The 12,652-nt window shown below is 43.1% G+C and overlaps 1 protein-coding gene across 4 annotated transcripts in view; it reads right to left on the bottom strand.

Annotated features, from left to right (window-relative positions):
• Positions 1-10,615, bottom strand: part of LOC106609162 (protein bicaudal D homolog 1) — a 31,677-nt gene extending 21,062 nt beyond the window's left edge. For 2 of the 4 annotated variants that reach the window (XM_045721981.1, XM_045721982.1), the window contains exon 1: positions 9,857-10,609. In XM_045721981.1, coding sequence (XP_045577937.1) covers positions 9,857-10,072 — 216 coding nt within the window. In that variant the 5' untranslated portion in view covers positions 10,073-10,609. Of the gene's footprint in view, positions 1-9,856 lie in introns of all 4 variants that reach the window. The other 2 variants (XM_014207644.2, XM_045721980.1) reach the window with 2 other exon arrangements.
• Positions 10,616-12,652: the final 2,037 nt, after the last annotated feature.

The raw sequence follows: 12,652 nt of genomic DNA, 5'->3' as shown, positions 1-12,652 counted from the left end.
TTTCCCCCTACTTCCCCTTTAACAGCCCTTGCTTCCAACATGTGACTATAAAACCTTTCCCATTTTAAACCCCCTTCACAAGAGTCACACATTAATCATTCAGTTATTTTTGATTTATTTAACCTTTTATTTAACCAGGTAGGACAGTTGAGAACACGTTCTCATTTACAACTGCCACCTGGCCAAGATAAAGCAAAGCAGTTCGACACAAACAACAACACAGAGTTACACATAATCAAACGTACAGTCAATAACACAATAGAAAAGAAAAATAGAAAAATCTATGTAAAATGTGTGCAAATGTAGAAGAGTAGGGAAGTAGGCAATAAATAGGCCATAGAGGCGAAATAATTACAATTTAGCATTAATACTGGAGTGATAGATGTGCAGATGATGACGTGTAAGTAAAGATACTAGGGTGAAAAATAGCAAGAAGGTAAGTAATAATATGGGGATAAGGTAGTTGGGTGTGCTATTTACAGATTGGTCAGTTTTACCAGGGTATGTTTGGCAGCATGAGTGAATGAGGCTTTGTTGCGAAATAGGAAGCCGATTCTGGAATTAATTTTGGATTGGAGATGCTTGATATGAGTCTGGAAGGAGTTTACAGTCTAACCAGACACCCAGGTATTTGTAGTTGTCCACATATTCTAAGTCAGAACCGTCCAGAGTAGTGATGCTAGTTGGGCGGGAGGGTGCGGGCAGCAATCGGTTGAAGAGCATGCACTTAATTTTACTTGCATTTAAAATCAGTTGGAGGCCACGGAAGGAGTGTTGTATGGCGTTGATGCTCGTTTGGAGGTTTGTTAAAACAGTGTCCAATGAAGGGACAGATGTATACAGAATGGTGTTGTCTGTGTAGAGGTGGATCAGAGAATCACCAGCAGCAAGAGCGACATCATTTATATATACAGAGAAAAGAGTCGGCCCAAGAATTGAACCCTGTGGCACCCCAATAGAGATTGCCAGAGGTCCGGACAACAGGTCCTCCGATTTGACACACTGAACTCTATCTGAGAAGTAGTTGGTGAACCAGGCGTGGCAGTCATTTGAGAAGCCAAGGCTATTGAGTCTGCCGATAAGAATGCGGTGATTGACAGAGTCGAAAGCCTTGGCCAGGTCGATGAGTGGCTGCACAGTACTGTCTTTTATCGATGGCGGTTATGATATCATTTAGGATCTTGAGCGTGGCTGAGGTGCACCCATGACCAGCTCTGAAACCAGGTTGCATAGTGGAGAAGGTACGGTGGGATTCAAAATGGTCGGTGATCTGTTTATTAACTTGGCTTTCGACGATTTTAGAAAGGTAGGGCAGGATGGATATAGGTCTTTAACAGTTTGGGTCTAGAGTGTCTCCCCCTTTGAAGAGGGGGATGACCGCGGCAACTTTCCAAACTTTGGGGATCTCAGACGATATGAATGAGAGGTTGAATAGGCTAGTAATAGGGGTTGCAACAATTTCAGTGGATAATTTTAGAAAGAGCGAGTCCAGATTGTCTAGCCCAGCTGATTTGTAGGGAGGGGGGGGGTTGTGCAAGTTGCTGCAGGGGGTGCTGAGATGTTGGCCGGCCGTAGAAAAATGTTTATTGAAATTATCGATTATCGTAGATTTATCAGTGGTGACAGTGTTTCCTATCCTCAGTGCAGTGGGCAGCTGGGAGGAGGTGCTCTTATTCTCCATGGACTTTACAGTGTCCCAAAACTTTTTGGAATTAGTGCTACAGGAAACAAATTTGTGTTTGAAAAAGCTAGCCTTAGCTTTCCTAACTGACTGAGTATATTGGCTCCTGACTTCCCTGAAAAGTTGCATTTCGCAGGGGCTATTCGATGCGAATGGAGTACGCCAGAGGATGTTTTTGTGTTGATCAAGGGCAGTCAAGTCTGGAGAGAACCAAAGGCTATATCTGTTCTTAGTTCTACATATTTTGAACGGGGCATGCTTATTTAAGATGGTGAGGAAAGCACTTTTAAAGAGCAACCAGGCATCCTCTACTGACGGGATCAGGTCAATTTCCTTCCAGGATACCAGGGCCAGGTCGATTAGAAAGGCCTGCTCGCTGAAGTTTTTTATTCTTAATGCAAGAAGAGACAAGTAGAGAGACAATGCACTCCAATAAGCTCATTACACTATCACTGATAGCCTAGGGTTTATTGAACAATATAAAGACTATTGGACCACGTCATAGGATGGCGAGACGGGTGGATTTAGGAAAATGTTGATGGTGAGAATATAGTCGATAACACAGCAGTACTCTAAGTGGGTTAGGGCCACAAAGGTGTGTGTGTGTGCAATATGTATAGCAGAGAGGAATATGGGGCAGATTTAGATACAGGTGTGTGTATGTAGCATGATGTAATATGTGTGTAATGTATAGCTATAGAGTGAGGGAGGCTTTACAGGCTGAGATAAAGGAATGTATAGCAGAGAGGTGTAGATTGACCTGTCAATTGTAGATAGCCTGTTATTACTCCACCCAGCTCCTCCCAGACACTGGGGCACTTTACACAGGAAATGGAAAACGCTCACTTCAAGGACTCTTAACAGTTACTGATATTCCTTAAACACTTCTCTCTCTCCCTCCCTCCCTGGCCTTATAGTAGCTCTGTAAACATACAGCACAGTACATATACAGTGAGCTCCAAAAGTGTTGGGACAGTGAAACATTTTAAGTTATTTTGGCTCTGTACTCCAGCACTTTGGATTTGAAATTATACAAGTGCAGACTGTCAGGTATTGGGACAAATTCACTTAAATGTGTATTAAAGTAGTAAAAAGTTAAGTATTTGGTCCCATATTCCTAGCACACAATGACTATATCAAGCTTGTGACTCTACAAATTTGTTGGATGCATTTGCTTTTTGTTTTGGTTGTGTTTCAGATTACTTTGTGCCCAATAGAAATGAATGGTAAATAATGTATTTTGTCATCTTGGAGTCACTTTTACTGTAGAATATGTTACTAAACACTTCTACATTAATGTGGATGTTACCATGACTACAGATAGTCCTGAATGAATCATGAATAATGATGAGTGATAAAGTTATAGGCATATCCCCACAAAAATGCTAACCTCCCCTGTTATTGTAATGGTGAGAGGTTAGTATGTCTTGGGGGTATGATATTTGTGCGTCTGTAACTTTCTCACTCATCATTATTCACGATTAATTCAGGACTGTCTGTAATCATAGTAGCATCAGTGGCGATTTTAGCATGTAAATCTTGGTGGGGCAAACAAAAAAGAATGTGGGATGCCTGCCTGCAAAGCAACAACACAACACTAAACAATACATTAATCGCACTATAACGGTGACAAACGGTGCCCACAAACTGTTAGGGCCTACATAAAGCTGTCCCAACAGCAGAGTCCCAACAGCAGTCCCAACACCTTACCACTGCTACAGTTCATTCAGCCTCATTTACTGCCTTTTAAAAAAACATAGCTGATATGGCTGACTTGCTTATATAAATGTGGCTTCTACTGACAATTGAGATGTACAAACTATGGCATAAGGAGACGACAAGTGGATAAGAGGCAATCCATATCTTTGATTAAGACATTAATGAGCGAGAGACGACCGACGTAGTCAATATAACTATTTGTTCAGCACTTTTGAAATGTACAGCGACAGAATTCCGAACATGGGCCGTTCTTACATATAAACAGACAATGAAAGCCCTTACAATATTCCATTATTACATTTCTCTAAAACAGGTTATAGGCAAACAAGCACACACCGGCCACGAACGATGTGTTTACAATACCGGGTTGGTGAAAATAGACCAAATTATTAAGGTGAGGTACATTGGCTACTAACAGTGTACTACACAACATACACTTAGTGTTACTTTAACTACAGTATACATATCTCTCTGGCATCCTATAAAATGTATGAAGCAGCACAAGACATTTTGGACTCACGTTGTGATGTGATTGAACATGAAAGTGGCAAGGCGGTCCTTCGTGGGCAAATTTTGTCATCAAAGAGAAAGATGCTGAACTTACAATTCCGAGTTGAATTACTCTTCAAAACGAATTATCCCAGTCGTAGCTGTTTTTTTCCCCAAGTTCCCAGTTTACTTGAACTCACAGTTAGCTACTGATTCCTTCCCAAACCCCTCATTGTTGAATTTGCGATTTCCAACTTGTTGTGTAATGTTTATGTCCAATGGCCGATCAGCAACGAGACGTTTTATCTCTAATTTCTCTTCATATGACAAGGACTGAAAAAGATTTGATTGTCACTTGATTCATGGTGATGACTGCTAGCTAAGATTTTGGAAGTATGATGTTGACATAATCAGTCCAATCAAAGCTACTGTAGATATAACGTGATTTGATGTCATTCTATGGACGGGCACTTCTAATATTAACTCTATGGCAGAACCCAAGGGGCAAAATTTTTCGAGCTCTAACCTTCAATTGGGGATGACGTAATGTCCCATGAGTGACAGAAAACTGAGCCAATCAGGCGCAACGCTCTGTATTTTCTGCTGGCTAGCCCCACCACCACAGAAACACCTGCATTTTGGAGCTGCCTTACTCAAGAAAGCAATAATGAGACCATGTTTGTATGCGGCTTTATTAACTCAATTTAAAAAAAAAAGTTTTACATTGTTTGCAAACTGATATATGACACGTATTAATGCCAAAATAACAAGCAAAACAGGCAAGCCCCCCAACACTTTTTTACCTAAAAGTGTTGGGCTCAAAACAGGTGGGGCTCTGCCCTGAATAACGGGTCGCCACTGGGTAGCACCCACATGAATGTAGAAGTGTTTAGAAACATACTATATTCACAATAAAAGCGACTCCAAAATGACACAAAACATAATTTCCCATTCATTTCTACTGAACACAAAATAATCTGAAATTAAAGCTTTAACCTCATAGTAATTGTTTAATTTCAAAGTGCTGGAGTACAGAGCCAAAACAAAAAAATTGTCACTGTCCCAATACTTTTGGAGCTCACTGTAGTACATAGTACTATAGACTACTCTTTGAAAACCACTTCCAATGAACAAATTAATGCACCAATTCCTGGATGGAGTGAGTGTACGTTATGTTCCTAAAGCAATAAATAACATGAGTGGAGACCTAAATATACCTCCCTTCAAAACCAATCTAATGGGCTACTGTGGAGCAAGCTGATTAACATTAAGTAGTCAGTAGATCTTTATTGCCAAGGCTGGTCCTTCTGGGTCATATCCTGCTGTTAACCAATGGCTATTAGATTATATTATACCAGGACTCAATTACCTAATGTTTTAGAATCAGAAGAGCAGAAGACAGACTATGTCATTGTAGGTTAACGTCTGAATAGAAAATGGTGGTTTAAATGCAGGCTTCAATTTGGCTAAGGGAAATATCTAGCATCACCACTTGGCACCTGAACATTCTCTTGAAGAAAGAAATTCTACATCCCAAATGTGTTATTATATATGGTCATTTTATCAATTGAACCTTTGTAATTAGACATTTCCATTCCATTGATTAACTAATCAATCTGTGACTCATTCTGTACCACGACCACCACCAAAAGGTAACTTTTCCCGTTGCTTTTTCATGAGCATCCTTTCATCAAACCTGCTGATAGCAATTAGTGATGAAAGGTTTGCAGACCCAATAGTGCTTAGAAACACTGACTCCTGCTACCTGTACACTGAGGAGACCTTGTGAGGTAATTGAGTTGATAATTACCAATCAGGCTTGTGCATTCCCATGAAATAAAACGGACAGTCTAGCACAACACTACCATGATGAAAGCAGAGCATGCTATGATGAATCATTTATGACAGAGTCTCTCTTTTGCCCTTTCATCCAGTAAAGCTCAGAGAGGGAACACGGTGGTCATGGCGGACTGTTTCCAGTAAAGCTCAGAGAGGGAACACGGTGGACTGTTTCCAGTAAAGCTCAGAGAGGGAACACGGTGGACTGTTTCCAGTAAAGCTCAGAGAGGGAACACGGTGGACTGTTTCCAGTAAAGCTCAGAGAGGGAACACGGTGGACTGTTTCCAGTAAAGCTCAGAGAGGGAACACGGTGGTCATGGCGGACTGTTTCCAGTAAAGCTCAGAGAGGGAACACGGTGGACTGTTTCCAGTAAAGCTCAGAGAGGGAACACGGTGGTCATGGCGGACTGTTTCCAGTAAAGCTCAGAGAGGGAACACGTTGGTCATGGCGGACTGTTTCCAGTAAAGCTCAGAGAGGGAACACGGTGGACTGTTTCCAGTAAAGCTCAGAGAGGGAACATGGTGGACTGTTTCCAGTAAAGCTCAGAGAGAGAACACGGTGGACTGTTTCCAGTAAAGCTCAGAGAGGGAACACGGTGGACTGTTTCCAGTAAAGCTCAGAGAGGGAACACGGTGGTCATGGCGGACTGTTTCCAGTAAAGCTCAGAGAGGGAACACGTTGGTCATGGCGGACTGTTTCCAGTAAAGCTCAGAGAGGGAACACGGTGGACTGTTTCCAGTAAAGCTCAGAGAGGGAACATGGTGGACTGTTTCCAGTAAAGCTCAGAGAGAGAACACGGTGGACTGTTTCCAGTAAAGCTCAGAGAGGGAACACGGTGGACTGTTTCCAGTAAAGCTCAGAGAGGGAACACGGTGGTCATGGCGGACTGTTTCCAGTAAAGCTCAGAGAGGGAACATGGTGGACTGTTTCCAGTAAAGCTCAGAGAGGGAACACGGTGGACTGTTTCCAGTAAAGCTCAGAGAGGGAACACGGTGGACTGTTTCCAGTAAAGCTCAGAGAGGGAACACGGTGGACTGTTTCCAGTAAAGCTCAGAGAGGGAACACGGTGGACTGTTTCCAGTAAAGCTCAGAGAGGGAACACGGTGGACTGTTTCCAGTAAAGCTCAGAGAGGGAACACGGTGGACTGTTTCCAGCATGCTCGTCTGTGCTAAAGTAGCTTTCCTTCTGAACTGAACCTGGTCTAAATGAGCAATGAGGAACAGAGTAGTCCAGCTCACAACACATCAAGAAAAACCTATTGAAGTGGATGTTTGATACTTCCAATTTTAGCAGGTACTAACCCTGCATACTGCCATATGTCCCAAGTATAACTCTGCACCCCATAGCCAACTGTCAGCCCCAATAAACCAATCAAAGCTCAGCTTCAGTTTACGAAGTGACAGTTCATTCAGTTACTTCAGGTCTCAGGGAAGCTGATGAGGCAATTCTAGCTACGATGAGCCTTTCCCTGCTACACCAAGTGGACCAGACCACCGTGTGGAAGACTACTACCCACAGGACTGGTAAAGGTAGGAAATCTAACTATTCTCAAAGTGGTAAGGACAACCTCTTATTACAACGACGTGAGATAACTGTCAACAAATAGTCCAATCTAGATAGGTCATTCTGCGATCGGTTTAGCCCTTTCCCCAGTAGCAGCGGTATGCCAGAGAAACCTAGTGATCGATAGGAGTTAATTGAGATGAAATGAGGTATTGAGCTGACTCTGATGGAAACCTAGACCAGATGAAGACTTCCTCTAAGGATCAGTGTCCATGACCAAGGGGGAGAGAGGAGGAGAGGCAAGGGGGAGAGAGGAGGAGAGGCAAGGGGGAGAGAGGAGGAGAGGAGCAGAAGGGGGACAGAGAGAAATAGAGAGAGAACTGGGGGTGGTGTAGCAAATGGGGATGTGTGAAACTTACTCCTCAGCCTGAAGTGTCCTCACTTGCACCAGTGAATAGATAGCTTTTCAGCAAGCAGTGTGATGTCCTTCACAGTATCATAGAAAACAGAATGAGGTGGGGGGAAAAAAGAGAGGGGGAGATAGAGAGAGTGGAAGACGAGGTACTACAGCAAATGCTGAGCTGATTGACATCTAAATACACATGGTTTAAACTGACCTGAGATGTCTTAAAATGGCCTCACTGTGTGGCGTTATTGTTGCCATGCATATGACATATACAGAGTGGACAGGACAAGTCACAGGCATGCCTTCATTGTTGGCTCCCTACACCACGTCCAAACCAATCTAATAGCACTCCAGAATGTATGCCAAATCCTCACACACACACACACACACACACACACACACACACACACACACACACACACACACACACACACACACACACACACACACACACACTGACCTTCAGTTACTGTAAATGCATCATCAGCTGCCTACAGACACACCCATCTGTATTATAGCTAGCAAACCAGTGAATGAATACTGCCATAGGGTTCCATACGGCAAAGAAAATACTGTTTGTTGCAGATCGACAGAGTATTTGTAAAAAAATGTATTACACCTTGGCACAGTTTAGCTAATTAGCATGAATTGATTATTGAAATGAACAGGAATAAATTACCAACCATGGTAGTGAAGAACAGACTTGGGTTCAAATACTATTAAAATATCTCAATTACTTTTACATATAATCGAATTATTCAACAACAACAAAATCTTTGAAAAGAAAAGTAATTTTAATATATTTGGAAATACTCTTGGAAAGTATTTGAAAAATGTAAATACAGTACACTGACTCAAATACACTCTCATGCATTTACCCAGGTATTTGAAAATAGTATTTGAAATGAGTATTTGGTCAACTATTTGGTTTATACAAATAACCATTGAAATTTTTAAAAAGTACTTGTTTTGGGCTGTGTATTTGAAAATACTCAAATACTCCGATTTTTTAAAACTTTTACACCAGATACTCATATACAAATGTATTTGAACCCAGGTCTGATGGAGAAATATGTATTATGGTTATATGTAGTGTAAAGGTGAAAAGGCTTGCTTTGATTACACCAGTAATATAGCATTCTGGTTAGATCAAGTTCTGTCAGGCTTGATGATGCTCTTGATTTGCTTTGTAATGTTGATTTGTTTTAATATCAAACTCTAGTGAATTTACAAATACTAACTGATTTACTGTGAAGCACATGCTCACTGGAAACAATCAGAGAAAAAGATGTGGGGAAGAAGAGAGACAGACACCAATTCTGAACAGAGAACAAAGGATAGAGAGAGAGAAAAAAATATGAGAACAGAGGACAGGGAGAAAAGTGAGAGAAGAGAGAGAGTGAGAGAGGAAGAGAGTAAGAGAGGAGAGGAGAGAGAGCACTGTCCTCCTCCAATGATTTTAGAGAGGTGTGTCTCTTAGAGTAGGACATGACTAACCCAAATGTGGGTGTGCCACTTAGCACTTAGTGAGTCTGCCAGCCAGATAGGGAATTGTGTACTACAGTGGTACTAAGTACTGTATAACTTATACAATGGTCCACAGACCTACTTTTTGAATAGACGGATAACACTTCCCCCCATAGGCGTTCAAGTGTATTGCAGAATTCAGTATCTCTTTAAAAATCTGTTAAAATAGGCATGCAAAAGCTGTTTGACACATAATTAACAACCCTAGTTTACATCCATCTACACACACAAAGTAGCCTACCACCGCAAATATATGATATTCCATTGCACCAAAATGCGCATCATTAGCACACCTTGGAAAGCCCATACCTGCGCGTCAGACTTGCGCATAGCATCAAGTTACTACGCTACTCCCTGCTCGGACAACAAAGCCCTCTCCGTCCCCTCCCAGTTCTCTGCTGAGGCCTGTGTATCTCTGACAGACTCAGACCCGCTGTGTGGTGTCTGACTGGTGCCAACTTCTGTGGATGGGGGGGGGGGGCTGCCCAAATCTTGCTGACATCACCCATTCCTTGGAAGGGATGAAGCCTACCCGCCTGGGGGGGCAGAAGGAAGTTGGATTTGGAGGCTAACTAATAAATGCATGTTTACGAATACATTTCCAGGAAGCACTGAACTTCTATCACATGCGCCAATGTTTATGGTTAACTTAGGGTGTTATTTAATAGCGTATTTTAAGTGGTTGATACCTCTTGTAGCTGCTCCAGCTCCTGTCGGAGCGCCTCTTGCTCGGCCTCTAGATCTGAATATTGCTGCTTCAGGGTCTGGTTCTCCTCCAGAACCACCAGACCGCACTCCGCAGCCCGGATCTTCTCCCGGTTTGCCTCCGCCAGCTCACGGGTCAAACGCTCCACCTCTGCCCGGCACTGTTCCACCGTCTCCCCGCATCCTCCTCCAGCAGCCATCGCTTTCCCTCTCTTCCCCTTCTCTCCTCTTCTCCTCGCCGCTGCGTCGGATGGGCAGAGAAGCGGAGGAAGAAAACAGATGTAGCCTACCGGACAACAATCCCCACACCTCCGTTGGAAGGAATCAGACGAGGAGTTTAAAAACGCATGAAAAGGGCGTTAACATCCCCGGAGCGAAATGATTGTGAAAGAGAGATGAATCCCTCCATAGCTGATGTGTTGAATTAAACGGCTTCCCCTCTAGGCGTAGTAGGGTCCAGCATCATCCTTTTTCCTCTTCTTTTTTTGCTTATTCATCGGGATGCGGACGCCATCTCTCTCTATTGCCATGAAGCAGCGGCAAAGCACACACAACTCTCGCCCATCCTTCTGCTGCCTATGGCTGTGACGTCGACCGTTCACCCGCACATCTCTCCCTCTGCTGTACGGTATGGATACTGCTCGTCACGCTGTTGGTCCACAGACAAGGAGGACCATGTTTATGTTGATGATGACATCTGTTGCTTTTACACCCTTTCTTCACCGTTGGTGATCACGGATTATTAATAAACAAATGTGGCAAGAAAGCTATAGGCCTAATCATTTGTTTTATACCACCCCCCCCCCCCCCCCCCACACCAGGGGTTCCCAATCCTTTTCACCGAAGGACCCCTGATATATCCCTATATATAGTCCCTATAGAGTGCCTTCGGAAAGTATTCAGACCCCTTTACTTTTTCCACATTTTGTTATGTTACAGCCTTAACCTAAAATGGATTAAATAAAAACAATTCATCAGCAATCTGCACACAATACCCCAAATGACAAAGCTAAAACATGTTTTTAGAAATGTTTGCAAATGTATACAAAAAAAACAAATCCCTTATTTACATAAGTATTCAGACCCTTTGCTATGACACTCAAAATTGAGCTCAGGTGCATTCTGTTTCCATTGATCATCCTTCAGATGTTTCTACAACTTGATTGGAGTCCAGCTGTGGTAAATTCAATTGATTGGACATGATTTGGAAAGGCACACACCTGTCTATATAAGGTCCCACAGTTGACAGTGCATGTCAGAGCAAAAACCAAGCCACGAGTTTGAAGGAATTGTCCGTAGAGCTCCGAGACAGGATTGTGTCAAGGCACAGATCTGGGGAAGGGTACCAAAAAATGTCTGCATGATTGAAGGTCCCCAAGAACAGAGTGGCCTCCATCATTCTTAAATGGAAGAAGTTTGGAACCACCAAGACTCGTCCTAGAGCTGGCCGCCCGGCCAAACTGAGCAATCGGGGGAGAAAGGCCATGGTCAGAGAGGTGACCAAGAACCTGATAATCACTCTGACAGAGCTCTAGAGTTCCTCTGTGGAGATGGGAGAACATTCCAGAAGGACAAACGTCTCTGCAGCACTCCACCAAGCAGGCCTTTATGGTAGAGTGGCCAGACGGAAGTCAGTCCTCTGTAAAAGGCACACGATGGACCGTTTGGAGTTTGCCAATAGGCACCTAAAAATCTCTGACCATGAGAAACAAGATTATCTGGTCTGATGAAACCAAGATTGAACTCTTTGGTGTGAATGCCAAGTGTCACATCTGGAGGAAACATGACACCATCCCTACGGTGCAGCATGGTGGTGGCAGCATCATGCTGTGGGGATGTTTTTCAGTAGCAGGGACTGGGAGACTAGTCAGGATCGAGGGAAAGATGAATGAACGAAGCAAAGTACCGAGAGATCCTTGATGAAAACCTGCTCCAGAGTGCTCAGGACCTCAGACTGGGGACAAGATTCACCTTCCAACAGGAAAACGACCCTAAGCACACAGCCAAGACAACGCAGGAGTTGCTTTGGGACAAGTCTCTGAATGTCCTTGAGTGGCCCAGCCAGAGCCTGGACTTGAACCCGATCAAACATCTCTGGAGAGACCTGAAAATAGCTGTGCAGCAACACTCCCCATCCAACCTGATAGAGCTTGAGAGGATCTGCAGAGAAGAATGGGAGAAACTCCCCAAATACAGGTGTGCCAAGCTTGTAGCGTCATACCCAAGAAGACTCAAGGCTGTAGTAATCGCTGCCAAAGGTGCTTCAACAAGGGTCTGAATACTTATGTAAATGTAATATTTCATTTTTTTTATTTATATTTTTGGGGCAAAACATTCCTGTTTTTGCTTTATCATTATGGGGTATTGTGTGTAGATTGAAGAGGAGGAAAAAAAACGATTTAATTAAAAAGTCAAGGGGTCTGAATACTTTCTGAAGGCACTGTATATGGTCCCTATTGGGACCCCTGGTATATTTTAGTCTATATCCTAAGTTGTCAACTGCAATGCCCCTATGATGTTCATTTATAAGTTGCTCCAGATAGGCCACTAATACAAATCATAGTGAGAAAGATGACAGGAAACAATATAATGTTCGAGCCAGGAGAGGAAACAGAAGTGGAGATAGCATCTCTACAGTAGCTTATTCTAAGTCTTACAGTACCACCACCTGTTCAAACCAGGAACACCGCGATAAGGTGTCAGAGCTATGACACCCTTACTGAACCACAAGAGGACACACATGCCAAGCTCATCAAAATATATGTCCAATTTATTTTAAA

The sequence above is a fragment of the Salmo salar genome, chromosome ssa07, assembly GCF_905237065.1.
Source record: "Salmo salar chromosome ssa07, Ssal_v3.1, whole genome shotgun sequence".
NCBI classification, from domain to species: domain Eukaryota; kingdom Metazoa; phylum Chordata; class Actinopteri; order Salmoniformes; family Salmonidae; genus Salmo; species Salmo salar.
This window is presented reverse-complemented; position numbering and strand designations above follow the sequence as displayed.